Source organism: Nilaparvata lugens, chromosome 4 (genome assembly GCF_014356525.2).
Source record: "Nilaparvata lugens isolate BPH chromosome 4, ASM1435652v1, whole genome shotgun sequence".
In the NCBI taxonomy this organism is placed as follows: Eukaryota; Metazoa; Arthropoda; class Insecta; order Hemiptera; family Delphacidae; genus Nilaparvata; species Nilaparvata lugens.
This window is the reverse complement of record NC_052507.1, coordinates 72,318,283-72,342,945: the sequence shown is the minus strand read 5'-3', so window position 1 is coordinate 72,342,945 and position 24,663 is coordinate 72,318,283. Positions and strand designations below refer to the sequence as shown.

Sequence of the window (24,663 nt, the reverse complement as noted above, 5' to 3'; positions counted from 1 at the left end):
AATAATAGTTGAAAATTATGATATGAATTGGAATGTAGCCTATACTCACGAATTTGGTTTGAAATTACAAGTGGAGTTGACAGTACAGAGCACGGCTGATTCAATGATATCCTGACAGTTTTCGACAGATACGGGCAGAGGGGAGGCTGGTGGCTTTGGACTGAAGCCCAGCCACATTGAAATCAGCAGACTTGAAATCGTACCAGCAATGGCACCCTGAAACAATAATTACATGAATTAAGAAGATAATTGGATATGAAATAAAATAGAACTTGATGTAGAAATTCTCTAAAACAAAGATCTCTAATAGTTGAATATAATACCTCTTCCAAAACGATTGATTTTAGCACTGATGTTTGGTCCGCCATAAGAGCAATGAAAATGGCCTAAAATAGAGTAATTTTACCCGAAACACGATTATTGCCGTCTACAATTCCTCAATCCTATAAAAATAGTAATAGCAAAATGGAATTAGTGATTTAATTGAATAATTTACTTTTTTGCATGAAATATCAAAGCAAAAATAGTGGCAATCCCGACACATATTCATATAAAATGGGGCCGCATTTTCTGAAATTGGCAAATAATCAATCTATTGTATTTTATACTTTTCACTTATATCCTATACTATTAAACGAACAATTTCTGTTTATATGTTTAGATGTTTGTATTTCACCGGATCTCGAAAACGGCTCTAACGATTCTTAGGAAATTCCGAACATAGTAGGTTTATAATATAAAACGTCGATTGCACTAGGTCTCATCCCTGGGAAAACTCGCTGAAGGACATTAAAAGGATAATTATTATCCATCTTTGCAAAAACAGCTGATGATAATTATTACGTCGTATGTTGGTGATGGAAGTGAGTGAGCGAGTTCATGTGTGTGGGACTGTGTCAAAATAAATTATGACTCAGCTGTTGAACTTTTGTAATCATTCAATAAGGTACTTATTGCCGGTTGCAAAAATCCGGGTTATTTTCAATCCTGATTAATTCCAGTAGAACCAGAACTTCCTATATACCGGACCTGCGCCCACAAAAAAATGGTCGCCGTATGTGGTGGCCGGCATTGATATTTTAAACGGGAACTAGACGAACTGAGATTTCGACAGACTCAGACGCTCTCTAAAAGCTGATTAGTGACTTTTTTCTCAGTAGGAATTTCTATAAGACCACTACGGCGGCCATTATTTTTCTAGGCTCAGGTCCGGTAGTATAATTATAGGAGGTCCTGGTAAAACCATCTTTTTGAAATGGTCTTCTCTGATTTGGTTCACGTGAAATTAATCAGAATTAAAATTTAACCGGCTTTTGTGCAACCGGGCCTTTGTGAGGGAAATTTTTGCATTCCTCTGGGAATTAATCTCAATTCACTGTGATTAGATAGAACATTTCTGTATGAACTATGAATATTATTATAATTTCTTCTTTCGTAATAAATTTTTTATGCTTTTGTACTGCAGAGCGAAGCTCGGTCCCCAATGTTTTTATTATGAATAAACTCCTCTGATAGTGTAGTACCCTCGACTAAAGAAATTATTTATTTAATTATTGTTATTGCTTTATATTGTTGAATTTGTGCTGCTAGCTTATATTGAACATTCATTACTTTTATATTTATTATCTCATTTTACTATCGATTTTGATTGCTATTGCATTCATTGCTTTATTGAATTTTTGTTGTTGGATTATTTTGAATGTACTATATATTACTTTTACATTTATTATTTTTTTCTTATGTTCTACTCTTTCACATTATTGAACTTTTGTTAGAAATTTATGTAACCGTTGGAAATCAAATAAATACATACAATAAGAGTATAATAATAAGAGTATATAATCTTGAATTAAATGGTGGTATTGTACGCGTAGTTATATTTATATTAAAATACTTCTTAATTGTAGTAGAGAAATTGGGCTACTTTCTACATTACGATTTCTCTTAACAACAATAGAAACGTCTGGTACTATGGTATTATGATGAAAGTCTACTGTAGTAAATTACTACAATATAAGACTGAAAATTGAGTAGGTAAACATTTGCGATTTATAAGGTTTCAAATAAAAATCTATAATGCAATCATACCTATAGTCCAGTATTCGCTTAAATTTCTCAAAAACCATTCAATATTCTATACGGTACATAACAAACACCCCGAAAGTCATTAAATCATTCACAATTAAAAAAATCTGGTGTGGCGCACTCACACAACTTTCCTTGCTGTTATGAAAATTGATCACCTGACGCTAGTGTTCACGCGCATCTCAAGTCAACTATTCAAAGATCTGAGCCAGCTGGTGACAGGACAATAACGCTGGAGACACACGAGGTCTGCTATCTCTTCATAGTATAGTGAATGACTATCATAAATCATAGTAATGACTTAATAGAATCAACAGTTGCCAACAGTTTCTAATTAAATAATCAAATTTCCTCGATTTTCAAGCTTATTTTAAATTTTAGGTGAAAATGTTACTAAACATTGATTGTAGAGATTTTCATGCTCAATCTTTTCCACTTAAAATTATTTGTTTAAATTGTATCTGAAGCCTGATAATTGTGAATCTAAAATCAAACTTTGCCTAGATGGGGCGGAGCTCCTGAAATTTTTACAGATATGGGACTAGTGGCAGTTGATAGAGCTTATCAATGACTATTTTAGGTATAAATTTGATTAAAATCGTTGGAGCCGTTTTCGAGAAAATCGCGAGAAACCCTGTTTTTGATAACATTTTTGCCGTTTTAGCCGTCATCTTAAATTGCATTTGATCGAAATTGTTCGTGTCGGATCCTTATATTGTAGGGACATTATGATCCAAATTTCAAGTCATTCCTTTGATTGGGAGATGAGATATCGTGTACACAGACACACATACACTCTTACATACTCATACACATACAGACCAATACCCAAAAACCACTTTTTTGGACTCAGGGGACCTTGAAACGTATAGAAATATAGGAATTGGGGTACCTTGATTTTTCTCGGAAAGCAATACTTTCCTTACCTATGGTAATAGGGCAAGGAAAGTAAAACTACTGTATTATCATAACTGATGAATGAAAACCCATCTTATTTCTTACCCTCTCATTGGCGAAAGGTAAGAACATTCCTAGGCTGAATACGCCCAACAAAGGACCACCCACAACTCCGAAAATAGTCAGTGACGCTTGAAGTATTCCTCCAAGAACTTTGGCCAAAAAAGCCATTCCGATGCAAACAATTCCAAAAACGAATACCAGCCCTTTGGTTAGACGAATTTTCATCTCGTCTGGGAATGCATCTTCAACCCAGAGATTGTAGCCTGGCTGAAAAGTAAGAATCAATGCGTTAAATTCACATGTATTATAAAACAAAACATGTAAAGTTTATTTATTTATTTATCATTTACAATCAAGTTAAGGACAAAGAAACAGACTACAGTCCAAAACTTCTTTTCATCCCAATTTCATAAAATAAATTGTCCAAATAAAGGTTATGTGCGACTTTCCAATTCTTCACTAATTTCCACGTTGAAACAAAACACAAACACTTGAAACAATTAATTTTGAATTTAGAAAGATTAAGATCCGAATCGATAATAAAATTCCTTCTACTTAGTTTTCGAAACTGTAAAATGAATATTAATTTGAAATATTTTTTTCCGAAAATTAAAAAGTTAGCAAGTTGATTAAATTTTCCTACCACAATCAATTTGATTGCAAAATAATAGAGGTGGTATAAGTACTTTTGATGATAATATATAGTAAACAATCAGTACCCAATTTTCAAATGCAAGTGGAGAGTTTTTACTAATCATTTTTAACAGTGTTGAAATATTATTTTCTCTGATAACTCAATTAAACGTCTTTTTTACACATGAAATGGCACACAAAAACCTCGAATCAGCACTGGAACCGTGAATCTGTACTCTTAAATGAGGTTGAAGAAAGGCTATCAATTTTCGCCTGTTATTTCAGATAATATTGGTACTCTCCTTTATGCACTGTATTTCAGATAATATTGGTACACTCCTTGACGAACTGTATCTTGAAAATCCGTCCTTTGAAATCAGGTCATATTTATCAATTTGCATCAATTTCTAATAAATTGTCTTGATATTTTATTAAATAATTAACAATAATTTGCACGCACCTTGATATAGTCCTCAACAGTTATGGCAGCTAAAGAGTTCAATATAGCAGATATAGTACTCAAGCCGGCAGAGAATATTCCAGAAACAAAGAGACCTGTCATGCCAGGTATACGGTGCAATCTGTCCACTGCATAGAGTGGCATTAATTGGTCACCTCTTGTTATTCTTTCTGATCTGTAACACAAATCATCATATCAATTGAATGTAAAATGTAGCCAGATTTTTATCACAGTGTTATATTTTTATTGTGTTTTTCATTTTTATACATAATCTAGTATTTTAGAATTCCCATCATAAGGCAGTCATTGAACAATTCATATCATGGGATATATTGTGTCCATCTTCACCAGTAGAACTACATAAAATTCATATGAGTCTCATATTTCAAAGAGATTTGAATCAACAATGAAAGGAGTGCTTGATAAAATATAAGTTACATATTTTAGAGCGATTTGATAGTAGTTGTTTGATTGGCTGCCCTTAATCGCCTTATTGCTAGGTCTTTATTTTATGCTTGGAATGCAAAGTGAGAACTTATATATGTATACATACAAATAAATAATGCATAAATAATGTATTCAAAGTTTTGTCTATGTTCTTCAGGCTAAGTGGCAATCGAGGTTCGGATAATGCTTATAATACAAGAGGTAATACTGGACGGTTTATTATTACCCCCAGATCATATTGCAGTCTCTTTCAAAAGAGCTTCATTTTTTAGGTCCTAAATTTTTCAATAGTCTGCCCGTCGAGATCAAAAATTTAAACTATCTAAGGTCTTTCAAATCTAAATTACACCTATGGTTGATGGAACATCTTCCGTTTGAGATTAATGAGCTTTTCATTATTCTTGGATGAAACACCTTGACAGTCACTTGTTTCAATATTCTTTCACTATCTCATTAATGATTTTGATTTCTCCTTGGTGTGAGGGTGTGTGTGTGTGCGTGTTTGGGACGAATTGAGATAATTAAACTTAAATAAGATAAGTATTTTAATTTGAGTTTATTTAAAAGCATTTTTCGTTGAGTTCTGAATGTATGTCACTCCTGTTTGCAGACAAGAATTTTATCAAGCAAACACTAGTGTATTCAGTGATCTGTAATATCATTTGTGTAACCGAATATATTGTCAAACGGAGATGTTGTCATTGAATAATACTTAATTTGATTTGATTATTATAGCAATAATATTACACAACAACTAGCACGTAATCTATATAAAAAAGGAAAGAATTGGCTTACACACTTACGGAATAGGAAACTTACGAATGACGCATCGTCACGTCTGAACTACTGGACTGATTAACTTGAAATGTTGTATTCTCAATTTACCGAGGATGGTTATAGAACTACTTTTAATTCTTTAAAATTTCAGTAGGTCAAGTTTTTTAATCAGACCCTTGCGGAGCACGGGTTAAATGCCAGTCGATGATGATAATAATACACAGCTAGAACTGAATAAAATCAATGATTTATTTAATTAAACTAGATCGATAAAAAAACTAATGACAATGACACATAAATAGCAGTGGAGAATAGGTTGATTATTTAGGAAATTGACCTAGTTTACTCAAATATGGCAAGCCATGTGTTACGGCAAACTATTTAGAAGGAGACGCTAGGGAATATGAAACCTATGTATAGTACTAAGTAGCTTAATGACGTCTCCTTCACCAACTGAAGTTTCAAACTCTCCTAAGCAAATCTAATGGAAAGCAAATGAAAGACAAGAGCAATATGGAATGACCTATTGGGAACGCCTATAACGTCCAATCAAGTGCAAGTGCATGACCTCCAACATGAGAAAAGATAGTAGCTTAAGCTATAGTAATAGCATAGCTATAGTGAGGTCCACGTTATAATGGCAGTGTTTGATTAGCAATGGTATTGCTATCATTGTCTATCATTCAACAAAGCGGATAGCGCTATCTCTTTCTTGCTTTGCTCTGTTGCCAGATCGTCTTTCAACAATGTAGAATTAATATTTAATTGACAAAATATTTCATCTTAATTATGAAATTATTGAGAAATATAATTTCTTGCTTAATAAAATATAATTTATTATTTTAAACTAGAATGTACAGTTAATATCACATCAATAAACCTGTATCAGCTACCGTCTATAGAAGGCATTGACAAGACGGAGGATCGGCAACGTTTTTCTCCTATCTTTCTTCACTGTCATTATAACGTGGACCTCACTATATTTTTCTTTTCTCTATGCCTTTACCGACCTCTACCGTCTCCTTCTATTTACCGAGTGTTAGCTACAATTTTTGTAGACTGATAAGATATTGAGTGAACATTGTTAAACTAATTGACCGAGCGAAGTGAGGTCTAAGATTCAAGTCGACGGTTTGGCATTTATTTTAATGTTTAACTGTTTATATGATGCGCATTTACGACGAAACGCGGTAATAGATTTTCATGAGATTTGACAGGTACAGTATGTTCCTTTTTTAATTGCGCGTCGAGGTTTTTGAAAATTTTGCATTTCAAGGATAATATAAAAGGAAAAAGGAGCCTCCTTCATACGCCAATATTAGAGTAAAAATCAGACTATAGAATTATTCATCATAAATCAGCTGACAAGTGATTACACAGATGTGTGGAGAAGCCTGTCTATTGCTGTATTTCCATAAGGTCTATAGTTTCAATCAGGTACTTGTGGATGAGAATACTGCGTGAGGTCTACTGTTCACAGAACTACTAGTGATAAGTTGAGAATTCTCTTACACAATAGGATCACAGTCTTTGTAGTAAGCGAAGATCGCCAAACCAGAGAAGGCAGTGGTCAATGACAGGCAGCTGGTGACAACAACTGATATGAACAGAGCAATGACCGCCATCCTGAGGTCTTGCAGGGTCATGAACCGCTGAACCTGGGTTTGGTTGGTGGTGGTCAGTGCCAGGTAGGTTGTGCCACCTCCAATCACCAGACTCCAAAACGTATGACGAACGGTGGGGTCTGGGTCGAAGCTGGAGTCCATACATGCAAAGAAATGTAGAATATTATTGAGACTGGAAAGGATTGGATAAGAGATTGAAAATTGAGAAAGAAAGCGAAGGATTAAGTTAGAAAGAGACAATGTAGTGATTGGTACGTTAAAAAAACCTCGGGGAAGATAAAAAAGATTCAAATACTTTGGAAATGAAAATATTAAACTGGAAATTAAAAAGACTTGTGCAGTGAAAAATGCACTTACTATTCTAAATGCACTTATTCTAAATACATCATCAGACTGAAGAAAGTATCTCTAGTTTACACCAGGTCGAAACGATCGTCACTGCTATAGTTTGTGTAAAACAAGTTGAGACTTGGCCCTCTATCCGAAGAAATAACAGTGTTGCCAAATCGTGTAAAATTGCATCTTTCTTAAATTTCCAATTTAACGTCATAATTGGATGTAGAATATCATATCCGATATCCACCTAGTAGTGCTAAAAAAGCTTCAGGGTTGAAGGATTAAAAGGAAATTTAACTTTTATGATAAAATTGGAAACATCGCGAAGATTTGTTTTTCATTTGAATATCACTTCTCACAGAATCATGGGGCGTCATATCAAATTAACGGGGAGAATGTCTCCTTTCTATTGGTGTCTGAATCATTTTTATCCGACCCATAGTTATTTTTTAATTAATGATTATGTTCGTCAATATCAAGACATTTAGAGCAAAAAACATGACATTTTCGACATGCTAGAAACGTTTTTGTTACAAAAGATAAGTAGGTGGTGAAAGCGAGAAAGTTTCTCAGAAATAATTGAAATTATTTTTCCAATTGTCAAACGTACTCGGAAGAACGTATTTTGGCCTCTCAGGAGTTTCAAAGGCAAGGATAGCATCTGAATGGTGTGCCACCATATGCTATCAATAGCTGGGATCAACAAGATGAAAATACAGAACGATTGAAACATTCAGCAACTGCATGCCACATTATTATGAATAGTGAAAATGACAACTTCGCCTCGAATAATACAAGCAGTGTTTCAGTACAGCCTTTCTAGAGGCAATTAGCTGCTTGCGTTTGAAATAATTCAGTCAAATATCTCGTAAATTGCCTGCCTTTAGCAAACAATTTGGTACACAATGCATACCATGCAACCGCTCTTCTAACTTTAAAATTCCTTGGACTCCAAAATAAGATCTTTCGACTACTTTTGACAATTGAAAAAATAATTTCAATTATTTCTGAGAAACTTTCTCGCTTTCACACCCACTTATCTTTCGAAACAAAAAAGCTTCCAGCATGTCGAAATGTCATGTTTTCTACTCGAAATGTCTAGACATTGACGAACATAATCATAAATTAAAAAATAACTATAGGTCAGATAAAAATGATCCAGACACCAATAGTAAGGAGACATTCTCTCCGTTAATTTGAAATAAAATTATTAAGCATTACGACGCCCCATGTTTCTGAGAGAAGTGATATTCAAAAGAAAAACAAATCTTCGCGATGTTTCCAATTTTATCATAATAGTTAAATGTAATTTTAATCAACCCTGAAACGTTTTTAGCCCTACTAGGATATCGATGATGATATTTCACATCCAATTCTGACGTTGAATTGGAAATTTGAGAAAGTTGCAATTTTACACGAATTGGCAAACTTGTAATTTCTTCGGATGGAGGGCCAAGTCTCAACTCATTTTACACAGACTATAATACAGTGTCCGGCAGTGAATCAGGCGATTTTGAAACATCTGTTAAAAATCGATGAAGTTATTAAAAAAACTCTTATTTGTATCACCGTAATCTACATAAAAGCATTATAATTAAATTTACAATATTGTTCTTTTCTTGAAAATTACGTCGGCAAGGTGACGTCCTTCTCTCGCAGCTTCCTAACTACGCGTTTGGTAATAAGCCTTCACGGCGAATGCACGTTGTGTATTGCTGCAAGTCTCCATTGTTACTGAAATGCGTTGAGTTGAATATGCGTCTTCATCTTCAACACGCGACTCTCACACCCACCCCCCTCCTTCAGATCCTTACATTCCACCAGTACACTCTCACTCAGCTGATTCATTCTCAGCGCATCCATGAATGCCAGACGAGAGAAGGACATAACTTTGCCGACGTAAATTTCAAGAAATTAACAATATTGTAGATTAAAAAATGCTTTTCTTTATTGATTACGGTGATAAGAATAAAAGTTTTGTTAACAACTTCATCGATTTTTAATATTTCAAAATCGCCCGATTCACTGCCGGACTCTGTAGTAAGAGCATTTTTCACTTCATAAGTGTTTTTAAAATTTGAATCTGAAATTGATAGTGGAAAAGAATGAATATGCAACACAGAAAAATATTATTTCACTTCCAAATGTACTTCATTCAACTTTATAGAAAAAGGAGAGATGACTTGAAAGGAGGTTCAAAATATAAATATAATTTTATTATAAGAAAAATACGAAACAATACAATGTACTAATAAGTTACTGGGAAAAATAAAAGTGTTTGACAAATTGGACACTGACAAAGATCAAACAGGGTAAATTAGATAGAAAGACTGAGAAATAACGAAAGCAATCCAACAGCATTCACTTATAAAATCTATTACTTCTAGACATAATCATCTCATGTTAGAATTTGTGCTTGGAATCTAGTATAACAGTGCAATGTAATATGCAATGCAATGCAACAGAGAAGTAAGGAATTTGAAATTCTAGTTATTGTTGTACAGACCTAGACAGTACTTTTATTATGTAGTTATCCATTAGTTCACAAAATAATGCTCTCCTTGCTGCAAACAAAATGAACAGAACATATTTTGTGGTAAGAGTTTTGATAATATCATTACCAATAAATTATTATTATTCAATAAGTATATTTTCAATAAAGATAATGTTAATTAATACTTAGAAAATATCTTAATTGGAATGATTGCAAGCTTTTTATTGAGGTAGTCTAGTTTTCATTCTTATTAGGAATATTTTTATGATCACAGAATATATTTTGTGGTAAGAGTTTTAATAATAACATTATATTTTCAATAAAGATAATGTAAACTAATACTTAGGAAATATCTTAATTGGAATGATTGCAAGCTTTTTATTGAGGTAGTCTAGTTTTCATTCTTATTAGGAATATTTTTATGATCCCACACCAAAACGGTATTATTCGAAAAATGGAATACTACATCGATTCCACATTCATGAAAAATTGGACTCAAGTTTCAAGAAATATGCTATCAAATAATAACTTAGCTGAAACTAAAATATGTGGAGATACAGGCTGGAGGTTAAAATTTTATTGAATTAGACTTTTCAATCTTCTACTAGATGCAAACATTTTCAAGATAATATTCCACCCTATGATTCTATTATTTATTTATGCATTGAAACATACAATATCATTCTCAACTATGAATGATTGGGAAGGGAACAACAGGCTTAAAGCCCAAAACTGTTCCTTCCCTAAATTTAGATAGAAATTGTTAAAAAATAGGTTATGTTTACACTTAATGAGTTTTGAGTCCAAAATATATATAAACTAGGAATTTAGAATTTATAGGAATTATACATGTCTTACATCATGATTTCATTATACACACTCATCCCCTACAATATGTTTATAACCATGAATTTCAATTTTTGAAGAGATAAATGATACTTACTTGAAAAAATTCAGTCTCTCATTTTCAGCAGCAATACTAATAATTTGACTAAAGCCACCAACGTCAAATACTGAAGTAAATATCACAGTAAATAAAGCCATAAACATCAGGATCATCTGAAAATTCAATTCAATGTTACTAAAATTAGTAAGAGAAGATGATGAAATTAGTACTGTATAAGAATTCCAGCTCAACAATCCTTTGAATAAAGCTCAATTTTTATTTTGTTTATAACAAATATTGTAGAATAAAACTAAACATTAAAAAACTACTAACCAATTGGTAATTGAAAATTATTCTACTTAGAAGAACCAGGCATTGCGGCAAAATAAATCGAGGTTGAGAATTTCATATTTTTGATAAGAAATAATATTCGAACAAATAAAAAAGAAATACCACAAAATCAATCAGAATACAGCAAAGTTATTGATGGATTAGTGCCTTCAAGAGAAAGGCCAATTCAAATGAATTGATTATTTGATTTGAATGTTTTAACAGTTGAAATTCCACTTGAAATTATCCACTCCTGCAACTTGCAATGAACTCGTTCTGTCTTTCAATAAAATTACTTAACTTCAAATTACTATCGGAAAAATTATATTCAAGGATCAATATGATTTTAGATAGCTAGAAAGTTAAAACAAAAATTACCTTCCAATTTTGTGATGGAAATAGGAAGTGTATCCTTTCAACGAAAGTTATATATTGAGAAAAAAACTACACAGGATGGTTAAAATGAATTATAACACTATTCGCTTTGTTGAATGATAGACAAAGATAGCAATACCATTGCTAATCCAACACTGCCATTATTATGTGGACCTCACTATAGCCTAGAAGATACAGACAGTATTTATCAAAAAAGACTAAATTTGATGATTTAAAGAATACTTTTGAATATTTGACACCTGGAAGACATCAGTAACTATGACAGCCTTAATGCCACCAATGGTCGAGTAGAAGGTGCAGATGAGCCCGGTGGCAAGGATGGCCCAATCTGCCGACAGCCCAGTGATGGCTTCCAATGTGAGGGCCGGGGCATACAGCACCACACCCATATACAGCACAGTCTGCATAAAATATATCAACGACGCCATAAACCTTGTTTTCAGGCCGAATCGTTTCTCCAAATACTGAAACCAGACAATAAAATTCATAAACTGAAAATATGGAATTAGATGTAATGTACTACCCAAGTATAGGCCTAATAATATTTAAAAATATTATTATAATATTTTGTATATTATATTTAATAATAATACTTGACTTTTTGTGTAGTTGAGAAGTTGATATTGTGGTAATTATTCATATTGAATGATAAAGACTGAGAAATTGTCAAAAACCACTGATTTATTGATAATTAGAGAGACCGGATTCGGTTATTACACCATTGTCAATCTCTGATAAACTCTGATAAGTTTAAATCAGTGGTTTTTTGACAATTTCTCAGTCTTTTTCATTCAATATTAATACTTGATAATATTTTTAATATTCTTTCCAAAGAATGAACATTGATATGTCCAAACCTCCACCAATTTATGTAGATGCACAACAATATTATCTATAGCTATTACCAATTGCTTTTTTCATATCATATGCAGTTCAATAATTATTTTCTTAGTCTATATTATGTAAATTCATCTATAATTTTGCTGTATTGTAAGCTATTGTATATAAGTGTAAAAGCCAGTATATATTGTAATCTACATAAATAAAGTACTCAATCAATCAATAATAATAGATAAATATCTCTTTTTAACTCTCTGTAGTATTGTTGATTACTCATTTATTGATTCAACTTCACAATAATGGACAAGAGAAAACAGGCTTTAGCCCTACATAATTACTTTAAATTTATGTCGAACGATTTTTTACATCAACGATTTTCACTAACTTATTGAGTATTTATTGCTAAAAGGAGATTAAATCTCTCAAAAATGATAGATTTCCAATGCCTAACATTTATAGACATTTTTATGACTGTATTGTAAGAGGAAAATGAAAGAAAATGAAAGATACAATGATAACATTTTTAAAAAGATAATATGAATATTACAAAAAGAAATATAAATAAACAGGTATGAATGTGGACTCAATATAAATTATTATTATTTGTTTATGTGAATGTAACCAATATTTGTAAATGTTAATTTTAGTAATACTTGTTAGAGTGTTGATATGAAAATGAAAGATCAAGGAACAGCAGTACAAACCCTACAACGAATTTAAAATGGTATCAAGTTATTACATCTTCTCAATTATGAAGAAATTGACAATTATTTTGTCAATCAAACAAATATTTTATTTGTACATTCTCCCTTAGCTACATGAATCAAGAATATTGTATTGAATGGCCTACAATAGTAAACGATCATATCACTAATCACTGTATTATTAATTTATCACTGGAGTTTCGAAACTATTTCTATTAGCCTAACTGAAGTTTGGAGTTGTAATAAGTTACTCTGACAATAACTTATTTATGCCAGATGAGCTCTAATGAGGGTAATGACTGTTTTACATTAGATTGTTTCTATAAGATGTTTAATTAAACAAAAGAATTGCAGTAAGCATTATATTGGGAGTGAATTTTCCAATTGGAATAGATCTATTGATACTTGATTTTTTTTGGATACATAAGCTTTTGTTTTGAAACCTGTGGACAATAATGTTTTTGTTCAATGGTTTGAATGGTATCAACATGAAATTTTCTAGACAAGATAACACACATGCAGTGATTTCTGATACTTATAAAACGGAATAACAAAACCAACAATAAAATCTATCTCTCAAGTGGATTATTTCGAGGAGCACTTAATTTCATAAAAATGTACATTCATAGATTTCACGTTTTGATTGAGCCACTAATAAAATAACGATATATTCATACTGAATAGCAGTGATCCAAAAATAAAATTACAAGTGGTAATAAACTAATGCTGTAATTTCACAACACAAATATAATCTTCTTATTGTTAAATTCAGGGCTCTTCAGTTATAAACGAAGAAATGTTTATAAATACAATATCTAACTCTATTACGGTTTTATTTCATACATCGCACATTTTTCAAACACAAGTTCACCGATAAAAACGATAAGCGTATATTCATGGACCAATTTTCAATTGTTCGTTTTTACAGATTGATTTCTATAGATTTATAGTAGAATTGAAATGGAAATAATTTTATTGTAAATATTATAAGACACAACGCATTCACGTTAAGGCTGTGCAAAGGCTAAAAATATACTTTCTACTGGTGATATTTTTAAAAGTTTTTCGATTTGTCATCAAGCTATCAAAATGAAAAAAGTTTTCTCAGGAAAACATTTTTTTCCGATCATTACTTTTTGATATATGAGCGCCTAAAGTTCAAATTTTTCGGACAGAACAATTCAAATACGGTAAGAGGTAAATCCATGAGATTCAGAGGATTAATTCTTCATGGTATTGTTGATTTAATAAAACAAAAAGGTTTTAAAAATATTAATTTTTTGATAAAGTTATTCAATTTACTAAAAATGACCAATAATAACTAGAAATAGTTATTTGTATATCTAGAGTGAAAAGTACAAATTTTTCTCCCTGTGGGAAAAAGTTTGAAGCCCGAGGCGAAGCCGAGGGCAGCAATTTTCCTGAGGGAGAAAAAGTATTTTTTTCGCTCGTCTTGTACACAACATTTTTCCTCCATCTACATTTTTTTATAGAAACTGCCAATAAAATCATTCTAATAACTTACGTATTGGTGACAATGATTCCTAACAACATAACCTAAATCTAAAACCTAAACACCGGTCGTCTGATTGGCACTGCCGATTGCGCTATCTATCGGCAAAAGTTGTAACAATTATATCAGCTGAGCAGCTACCAAAAATGGCTGACTCCAGTTCATGCGGTTCAGATTTGAATTGCAGATCAAAAATATTTGTTGGCTGGTATTTTGAATAGAATAAAATATTTTAAAAATTGTATAAATCTTTATTGTCTACTAATATTAAGAATATAATAATTATCATACAAACATATATTTCATGAGTTGATCAAATTTCTGGTTGTGGTATTGAATTCAGTTGACTCAATGACAGACACCTCTATTATGCTTTCTCATCTGAGCTTAGACCTTCTAACCTATTACAATGTAAGTTTCAAAATAGAGATGCTCCCCATGTTATTTAAATGGAGTCACTTTTACTCCCTAGGGAGTTTTTCTGTTTTTTACTACTGAGAGCGAAAAAGTGACACTTTAGTATTAGGTTTCAGGGAGTAAAGTAAGTACTTTAGACAGTAGGTGGAGGAAATAGTTATTTGTATATCTAGAGTGAAAAGTACGACTTTTTCTCCCTGTGGGAAAAAGTTTGAAGCCCAAGGCGAAGCCGAGGGCAGCAATTTTCCTGAGGGAGAAAAAGTATTTTTCGCTCGTGATGTACACAACATTTTTCCTCCATCTACATTTTTTTATAGAGACTGCAAATAAAATCATTCTAATAACTTACGTATTGGTGACAATGATTCCTAACAACATAACCTAAATCTAAAACCTAAAAACCAGTCGTCTGATTGCGCTATCTATCGGCTAAAGTTGTAACAATTATATCAGCTGAGCAGCTACCAAAAATGGCTGACTCCAGTTCATGCGGTTCAGATTTGAATTGCAGATCAAAAATATTTGTTGGCTGGTATTTTGAATAGAATAAAATATTTTAAAAATTGTATAAATCTTTATTGTCTACTAATATTAAGAATATAATAATTATCATACAAACATATATTTCATGAGTTGATCAAATTTCTGGTTGTGGTATTGAATTCAGTTGACTCAATGACAGACACCTCTATTATGCTTTCTCATCTGAGCTTAGACCTTCTAACCTATTACAATGTAAGTTTCAAAATAGAGATGCTCCCCATGTTATTTAAATGGAGTCACTTTTACTCCCTAGGGAGTTTTTCTGTTTTTTACTACCGAGAGCGAAAAAGTGACACTTTAGTATTAGGTTTCAGGGAGTAAAGTAAGTACTTTAGACAGTAGGTGGAGGAAAAAGTTATTTCTGGTAATTTATGGTAAATTGGATAACTTTATCAAAATTGATGCTGTCAGGAAATTTTTGTTTTATTCAATCATCAATACCGTGAAGAATTTATCGACTAAATCTCATGAATTTATCTCTTACCGAATTTTTAATGTTCAAAAATTTGAACTCTATGCGCTCATATCTCAAAAAGTAATAATCGAAAAAAATGTTTTCCTGAGAAAACTTTTTCATTTTGATGGCTTGATGATATACAAATCGAAAAACTTTGAAAAATATCACCAGTAGAAAGTTTATTTTTAGCCTTTGCACAGCCTTAAGTAATCTGGAAGGTACTGTTGATGGACAAAGGGGTCGAGGGAGGCCCCGGCTACAGTATTTGAAGCAAATGACGAAAAATCCTGGTGCTATAAGCTATGAACTATGGAAGAGAGTAGCAATGGACAGATTTGGATGGAAGCCTGCCTACTAATCAAACGATTGATCTGAAAGAAGAAATTTATAAGACATAAATTTTGTTCAGATTTGACTCACCTCGAATATAGATGTAGCTTGCAGTTTAAAGTAGACAGGCAAGAAAAAGTAGGCTACAATAGGAGCGGCAATGACATATCCAATATTGATAACAACAAATTGAATACCATGCAGGTAAACTTCCGAAGAAAGTCCGAGCAAGGCAATGGAAGACATCATACTGGTCATTAGTGATAGTGCTACTGGCACAATCTTTTGCTCTTTACCTCCTAGCAAGTACTCCTGGGGGAAAATAGAGAAACATGATTATATTAGATTATAAGTCATTGACTAACGCATTTTTAAAAAAACAAACTAAGGCTGGTCACGACAAGACAAGACTAGTCACGTTTAGTCACAATACTTCGCATTGTTGCTTATGACGCAACTCACACTGATTAGTCATTGCAATTAGACATGCATTAAATAAATAAATAATAAATGATTATTTCCCAAAAAAACTAAAACTACAACATCAATTACACAAAATATTAGATAAATTACAATTACATACAATAGTTAGTAACTAAAAATTCTTATAATGTGGCCTCTACTTGTTTAGTTTTTTCTGTGTGGAAATTGACCTACTCCACAATGGCGTACCATGTTCTAGAGTAGGTTTCGTTTGTTTTTTTGTGCGTGTTATTAATTAGTTAGTGTTTGGTAAGTCTTGTAAATATTGTTAGTAAATCTTGTTATATAAAAATACTACGAAGAATTATTTTTTACAGGGTTTCACAGTATTTTGCTGTTTGTTTCGCATATTCAAATTTTTAAAGGATTTTGAAAGATTGAAGAAGTTTACCTCTGCAGTCTTTTGTTTCCCTCCCGAGAATCTATAATAGACACCAATGGCAGCTGATACGGCGAGACAACTAGCAATGACGGCCACGTCAATAATTCCGAGGTTTCCACTGCCGTATTCAACCATTTTGAAACTAAAAAAGGAGAAAAACATGAAAAAAGGCAAAAAAAAACGGTGTGATCACATTGAATGCGTCGAGGTGCAAGTGCACCGATCATGTATGAGCCGAAAAACAAAATCTGGAAAGTGCCAAACACGTTGTGACTTGCATGTAGCTGCTCACACTAAACACAACTAGCAAGTGCACGCTTCCAGTGTGAGTGTTCCTATTGCTCTTTCCAGATTTTGTTTCTCATCTGCACGCTTGGTCATGGATGACTAAGCTTGCACTTACACAAACAAACATTCAATGTGATCACACCCTTACAAAAGAAATGATGTATACAAACCAATACAATATACGAGTAGAGAGTTATGTTTGGTTGATTCGCCATTTTATTGTCTTTTTTCTTCAGGGCTACTGAAAATATTAATCTCAGTAACCTTTTGAATTATTTTGACAATACATGTTTCGGCTATTAATGTCACTTTCAAGTCTTGAAAATATTTTAATATATTAAATATTATATTTTCATTCATGAGTAGAGAAATACAGAAATTGAGTAGTCCTACAATAGAATAGAATGGAGGAAAATATATGTAAACTATTTATTCATTCTTCAAGAACAACAATTGGAGATATTTTCAAACTGACTATTCTTATCTTAAATAAATGACGAAGTACTAATAATGTACCTAACAAACATGACCCTATTTCGTGCAATGTTTTAATTTAATAATTGTTTTCTTTTTGTGAAGTGAACGTGTAAGTATAGAATAAGAGATAATGGAGAATATGGTCTTAGATAGATGTAAGAAAAAATGAAAAATTTTGAATAATGAATAGGTGATAAGAAATACGCTAATAAGTAAGAATGTAACTATATTCTGTACAGGGGCTCTTCCTTGAGTTGGAGATGGAAAAATAATTTCAACTATTTTACTGTGATTTATTATTTGAAGTTCATGATAATTTAAATGTGAATGTATTCTAATAACCAATAATGGACAGGTTTGAAGAGTAATATTGCCAAATTTATTACTTTTCAAGACTTATTCCTTTATGACCTACTTGAGTCGAACTTATACATTTCATGAGCTTGTTATAACTTGAAATTCTAATGAATATTTAACAGAGATTTGTTTGCTGACGCTCAAAGATCTTACTTTTCCATTTTAATTACGATTTACGTCTACATAACTTTGAACTACATTTTTCAGAATTGAAAAACGAACCAAATCAAAATAAAATTACTCAATATAAGAAGTTTTTCAATAAGAAAGTATAGACTCGAATGTCTGGGACTTATTAATTTTCATAAATTGTAATAAGTTTGGCTTACCTCTTCAGCCTCCAGTCATGTGAATTAGAAGAAAGGTTCTGAGCACTAGACCCAACTTTTGAGGCATTCAGGTAGAAATTTTGAATAAATCATTAGAAACTGTAAAAAATAATCAATAATTTAGCAACATGAATCTAATTTGTGAATAAAATAACAGTGTATTTTCTCTATCAAATTATAAGCAGTACATATTATTTATTACTAAACACCTAATCACTTACTAAACACCAACTAATTAATAATCCGCAAAAAAACAAACAAAACCTACTCAAGAACATGGTAGGCCATAGTGTAGTAGGTCAATTTCCACACAGAAAACACTAAACATGTAGAGGACACATTATAAGAATTTTTGTTGTAACTAACTATTGTATGTGATTGTAATTTATCTCATATTTTCTGTAATTGATGAAGTAGTTTTAGTTGGGGAAATGAACATTTATTTAATTATTTTACTTTTATTTGCTGGGGATAATGCACATACGCTTTGGACTTGTACGTTGGCAATGAGAGCAAAGATCAAAGTAAAGTTACAATTCTAGGTGGGTCCCGAACCAACGGAAAGTGATTTCTGAGCTCATTAATGCATGTTACCTGAGCTGGCCTCAAGCTGACATCCACTGCTATTGCCGACAGAGCATCTTTTATATCAATCAGTGTGATAAGATAGTATTGCATGCTACGAGAACTACTCCCCGATATTTGAAAAAATGTACCTTTACTTCTCACTTATTGGTGAAAATATGCATTTCATGAAATTATAATATAAACTAGATTCGTTTGAGAGAAACTATTCAAACACATTGTTGCAAAAAACTATCATGTGAATAAAATATAAACTTATTCATATATTTCAACAGGGCTAATTGATAGTTTTTAAAATATTAAATCACTGATATCACTTTTCTTTATAGAATCACTTTATTCGATGACACTTTTACAAATTATTGTGTCACTTTGTGTCTACAAATAAAATAAATAGGTACTAATTATTCTATAAAGCCTAATAAACTTATTCATTTTCAAACCTTTCAAATAACTATTAAACTATTCAAACACATTTGCTGCAGCAAAGCTGTCATGTGAATCGAATATACAGCTTTTGCAATTACACATAGACTAGTATCACTTGAATATTCAGAATATAGATCTAATACAGCACTGTGTTGGATGGAAATTCTCGTCTCAACTAGAGAAACTATACTGTTTTTAGAAACTTTCGAAAATCAAAACTAAATTCAGCTTAATGACTTGATAAAATTAGATGTATTTCATTTCACATAGATAACTCAAATATTTGTAAGAGAAGTAGCGCACTTCAGTTATCAGAGTCTACTGAGGAAATCAAATACTAGAATATAGATCTAATACAGCACTGTGTTGGAACCAAGTTCTCGTCGCAACTGGAAAAACTATATTGTTCATAGAAACTTTCACATAAACTAACGCTGAATTTAGCTTAGTGACTTGATAAAATCAGCTGTATTTTATTTCACATAAATAACTCAAACATTTGTAAGAGAAGTGGCACACTTCAGTTATCGGAGTCTACTGAGGAATACCACTAGTTTTCAATGACAAGCACTTCAATGAACGATTCTCAACTAAGATGACAGTATCATTACATTACGATGACATGCATCACTTAACGATAACAATTGAAGAGGCAACGATAACTGAGGAAGAGAAGTGAAGAGGAAACTCAGCCAGCCATATCAGATAGCAGTAGGCTAATTAAATGATAGGAATTGTGACAAATGGGGAATGCGTTACGAGTGGATGATAATAATCGTAAAACGATAAAAGTGATGTGAATGATAAATTTGACCATTTGAATAAATTAAATGATTTGTGAGTATGGAGATGAAAGAAGTTATGATATCATAAAAGTCCTGGATGAACTTAGGCATCTGAGCTGATTGTAAATTTTTCAGACGAAGTTAATAATTTTTGAAGCTAAGATGAATCTAAAGAGAATAATATTTTATATTCATCATAGAATGCATTCCAACATTTTTCACCATTTCAAAGTGTAACATACCCTTCATTTCAGCAGAGAAAATTACTATATTTTGTTTCTTTATATATCAAGTTCAAAATATTCATAAGAGACATATACCGTACATTAATCTGTTATTATTCAAAAGTAATTACAGACCGCGACATAACATATCTCAAGAGAACAATGGGGAAACAAGTGGTATTGGGGAATTATAAATAAAGAGGATGCTTCTAAATTGAGTTTTATAAAAATTAAGTTGTACGGGGCGACACAGAGTAACGGGAACTTTTAAAAACGCCATAAAACATTGGTGGGAAGGGCAAAAATGATTATATTCAAACTTATGTAAAGTTCAAGACTTGCCAATTGAGAATTATTATCAATAACATCTATCACTTTTTGACAATTACTTCTTCAAGATGGCTTCCTCCTGAACGAATACACTCTTGAAATCTGTGTTGACGAATCCTCATTGATCGCTGCAACATCTGCGTTTACTGGTCCCATGATCTGTCCACCTGATATTTTCTGTTTGTGGAGCTATCTCAAATTATACGTTTTCACAACATGACAAATAACTGTGATTGAATCATAACATCTCAAATCAAACGTGTTTACAACTTGACAAATAACTGTGAAATGTTGCAGCAAACGTTCAGGAATCTCAACACAGATTTCAAGAGTGTATTCGTGCAGGAGGAAGCCATCTTGAAAAAGTAATTGTCAAGAAGTGATAGATGTTATTAATAATTCTCAAATGGCAAGTCTTGAACTTTACATTAGTTTGAATAAAATAATTTTCACCCTTCCCACTAATTTTTTATGGCGTTTTCAAATGTTCCTGTTATTCTGGGTCACCCGGTATATTATGTTCAAACGTATTCAATATAAAATACGTTATAATGGACATTGCACTTACAAGATCACACTCAAAATCAAAGGAAAATAAAAATATGTATATTTTTATCATTTTCAATATTGAATTGCTAATTGATGTGAATCTTCCTTTCACCTATATTTCTCTTTGCTACACCAAAATTTAATGGTCATCTCAAGCCATTTTGTAGAAATCTGCTATACATATAAATAATTATATTTTCTGCTGAGGTTGTTAGCCGCATTCACATGAGCCCTTAATTTGTGATTAGGTGATTTAAGGGTTGATAACACGTTGAATGAACGCTGATACCCACCCACAATATTATCTAGACCTCAATTATCATGTACTCATCTGTATCAAAATAGTCCTATAACTCATATCTCATGGTTTATTTTTAAATACCTGATTCTATCTTTATGTTTTTATGAAGCAACATAACTTAATTTTGTTTTATTCATTAAAAAAGGCTAGGTTAATCAATTTTGTTTATTTCTATCTTTGTTTTTGACAGAAATTTTGCTGATTAATGTCTTGGCTGAAGAAATTTGTACAGGAGTGTAGTAGGTGATTTTGCATTCTGAGGCCCGTATTACATTAGGACACCATGCTGGTAAATAGTGAAGTCTGTGTGTATAACAAAATAGAAATCAATTCCATTCATTCTTTATTGTCCTGACCATTCATGTACCTGACGATGTTTAAGAATATTAGTGAAAATACTCACGACAATAATGAATGAATTGAAATCCAGAGGTGTTCCAGCGGTGGCCTTGCTGGCAACCTAAGGAAGACCTTGTCCGAACACCAAAAACAGGTGTTCGAACACAAGAACCTGGTGTTCGGCCGCCAAAATCTGGTGTCCCTAGATGTAAGAGGAACGCAATAGGATTAGAAGTAATGCTACGCAACTCTTTAGGACACTTGATCTATGAACCTGGTTTTACCAAGTAGGACACCTGGACACCAAACCTGTCGGACAAAATCTGGTGTCCCAGCCGGTGTTCATAGATCAACAGAAACAATAAGAGCTTTGGTAATCAAACGCCAGTTTCTTGTGTCTTGTGTCCGATCACAAGCTTTTGGTGTCTGGACAGGGTCTTACTTGTATCGCCGCCAGACCGTACACCTCTTGGAGTTCATTGTTGTGTTATTGTTGTCCCAGATTGCTTGACACACAGATACAACTAGTATCTCAATAGAGTTTCAAAATACTAATAGGCCTACAGGTCAAAGTAATGCAGATTGCAGCTGGGTTGTAAGAGGGCTTAGTATATTGATAAACAATGATATGCATTGGATACTTATTCTTAGTGCAATATTTCAATGATATACCTAGTCATTTTTATAGATAAATGTAGGTAAGCTTATGGCTTGAATAAACACCAAAAGGTTGGTTTAAACCAAGAAAATATAAGCTCTAAAATGATTCATGAACTGCCTAGATAGCCTATACATTTATGCTAATATTTGCTAGGCTTATTTAAATTCAAAAACGTGTCAGTACCGTACTAAAAGGAATGAAAAATTGATCACAGTAACAATTTCAATTTATTTAGCTATAAACTGATTAGAAACAACAAGCCAATATACTACTCTTATACTATAAATAATTTTCAAACCTACTTACCTATTAAAATAATAAAATAAATATATAAATAACAGATTTGATGTAAATAGTAAATTACAAGGAAAACATAATTACTTTGAGGTTATGAAATTATTCACAGCTGATAGTTGATAGTCAGCTGTTTGTGCTTATGACTTATGATGAAATACGCTCAAATTCAAACGTCTGCATCAAACAAGGCGTTTTTAAAATGTTTCATTTTTTAAAATAATTTGTTTGATTCTTATTTTTAATCATATATGAAAATAATCTTATTCTCTCATGTTCTTAAGAAGCGCTGCAAATTTGAATAGGATAGCAAAGGTTTGGAGCAACTTTCATCATCTTGCGGTAAGCTTAAGCTCATGATGTTAAATAAAGTTTTAGGTTAGAATTGAAGAAGCATTCTCTAAATTTATAATAAAAGTGTCACTGTTCTCTTTTTTTAGATATGCCAATGTTTTGAACTGTTTGTCTGTTAAATTAATAGCTATTCACATAACTAATGTTGGCTATGTTTGCCGGCTTATGTTAGACTGCAGGTCCGTAAACTTTGAAATTTGTTTCTTCTAAATGTATATTTTATATAACACATGTAAAAATTATTCTTTACAACCGCTATATTTGTTGTTAAAAATTATGGACTTCAAGATAACAACAACAGTGTTTAATTGTTTAATTATCATCAATTAGTTTTTAATGTCACCAAAAATCAACCAAAGTATGAATCACATTAAATGCGTTTATTTTGAAATGCACGCTTGGTTATGAATGAACAAGCTTGCAGATGGTAAACAAAATTTAGAATGAGCAATAGAAAAACTCACATTGAACTCTTGCACTTTCTTGTGCGTTCAGTGTGAGCACCTACATGCAAGTCACACGTTTTTAAAATTATGTTTTTCGGCTCATGCATGATTTGATTTGCACTTTCACATAATACACGTTCAATCATCCATTGTAATCACACCCTGAAACCAAGTTTACACAAAAAATGTTGGTCGTATTTTCAAGCTTATTGTATTGTATTGAAAATCAAAACCATTTAGTATAACACTTTTTTACTATTCACAGCTGTTTCAGCCAAGGATGAATTATCCTTTTAATGTCGTTCAGCGAATTTTCCCAAGGATGAGACCTAGTGCAATCGAATCTTTATATCATAAACCTACTATGTTCCAAATTTCGTGAAAATCGTTAAAGCCGTTTTCGAGATCCGTTGAACATAAATAACCAGATATAAAAATAACCAGATATATAAATACAGAAATTGCTCGCTTAATATAATATGATAGGGTACTGAAAAGGAGGAGATTTCAAAAAAAGTTTGCTGAATTAAATTGAATGGTATAATTCAATTCAATCAATCATTGACCAGCCTCGATCTGGATAGATCTCGATAAAAATAATACATTTGAAACACAAAATTCATCACGATGTTACTAGGAGATGTGGGGATCAAAATAACTCAAAGAAACTGGTCATCTCACCATCACTAATACCATACAATGGCACACTAAAAAGCTTCTCACTCAACAATTTTTCAAAACCATTCAACTGGTGGTTGCGGACATCTATGGCAGTCTATTGTAATTTCTAGGGATTGATTTCAAAATTCAATTTTAT

At 32.2% G+C, this 24,663-nt stretch overlaps 1 protein-coding gene across 6 annotated transcripts in view; it reads right to left on the bottom strand.

Annotated features, from left to right (window-relative positions):
• The window catches only part of LOC111049085 (putative sodium-dependent multivitamin transporter), a 28,812-nt gene extending 4,849 nt beyond the window's left edge, over positions 1 to 23,963 (bottom strand). Inside the window, exons 1-10 of one of the 6 annotated variants that reach the window (XR_005571118.1) lie at positions 23,865 to 23,963; positions 18,550 to 18,648; positions 17,108 to 17,240; positions 16,324 to 16,545; positions 11,669 to 11,893; positions 10,761 to 10,876; positions 6,875 to 7,117; positions 4,139 to 4,313; positions 3,088 to 3,312; positions 50 to 216 (exon numbers count right to left, since the gene is read on the bottom strand). Coding sequence is in view for 4 of the 6 variants with exons in the window: in XM_039426367.1 (XP_039282301.1) it covers positions 50 to 216; positions 3,088 to 3,312; positions 4,139 to 4,313; positions 6,875 to 7,117; positions 10,761 to 10,876; positions 11,669 to 11,893; positions 16,324 to 16,545; positions 17,108 to 17,233 (1,499 nt within the window). In the remaining 2 variants the exon portion in view is untranslated. Of the gene's footprint in view, positions 1 to 49; positions 217 to 3,087; positions 3,313 to 4,138; positions 4,314 to 6,874; positions 7,118 to 10,760; positions 10,877 to 11,668; positions 11,894 to 16,323; positions 16,546 to 17,107; positions 17,241 to 18,549; positions 18,649 to 19,577; positions 20,130 to 22,155; positions 22,289 to 23,058; positions 23,168 to 23,864 lie in introns of those variants that run through there. The other 5 variants (XR_005571117.1, XM_039426367.1, XM_039426369.1 and 2 more) reach the window with 5 other exon arrangements.
• Positions 23,964 to 24,663: the final 700 nt, after the last annotated feature.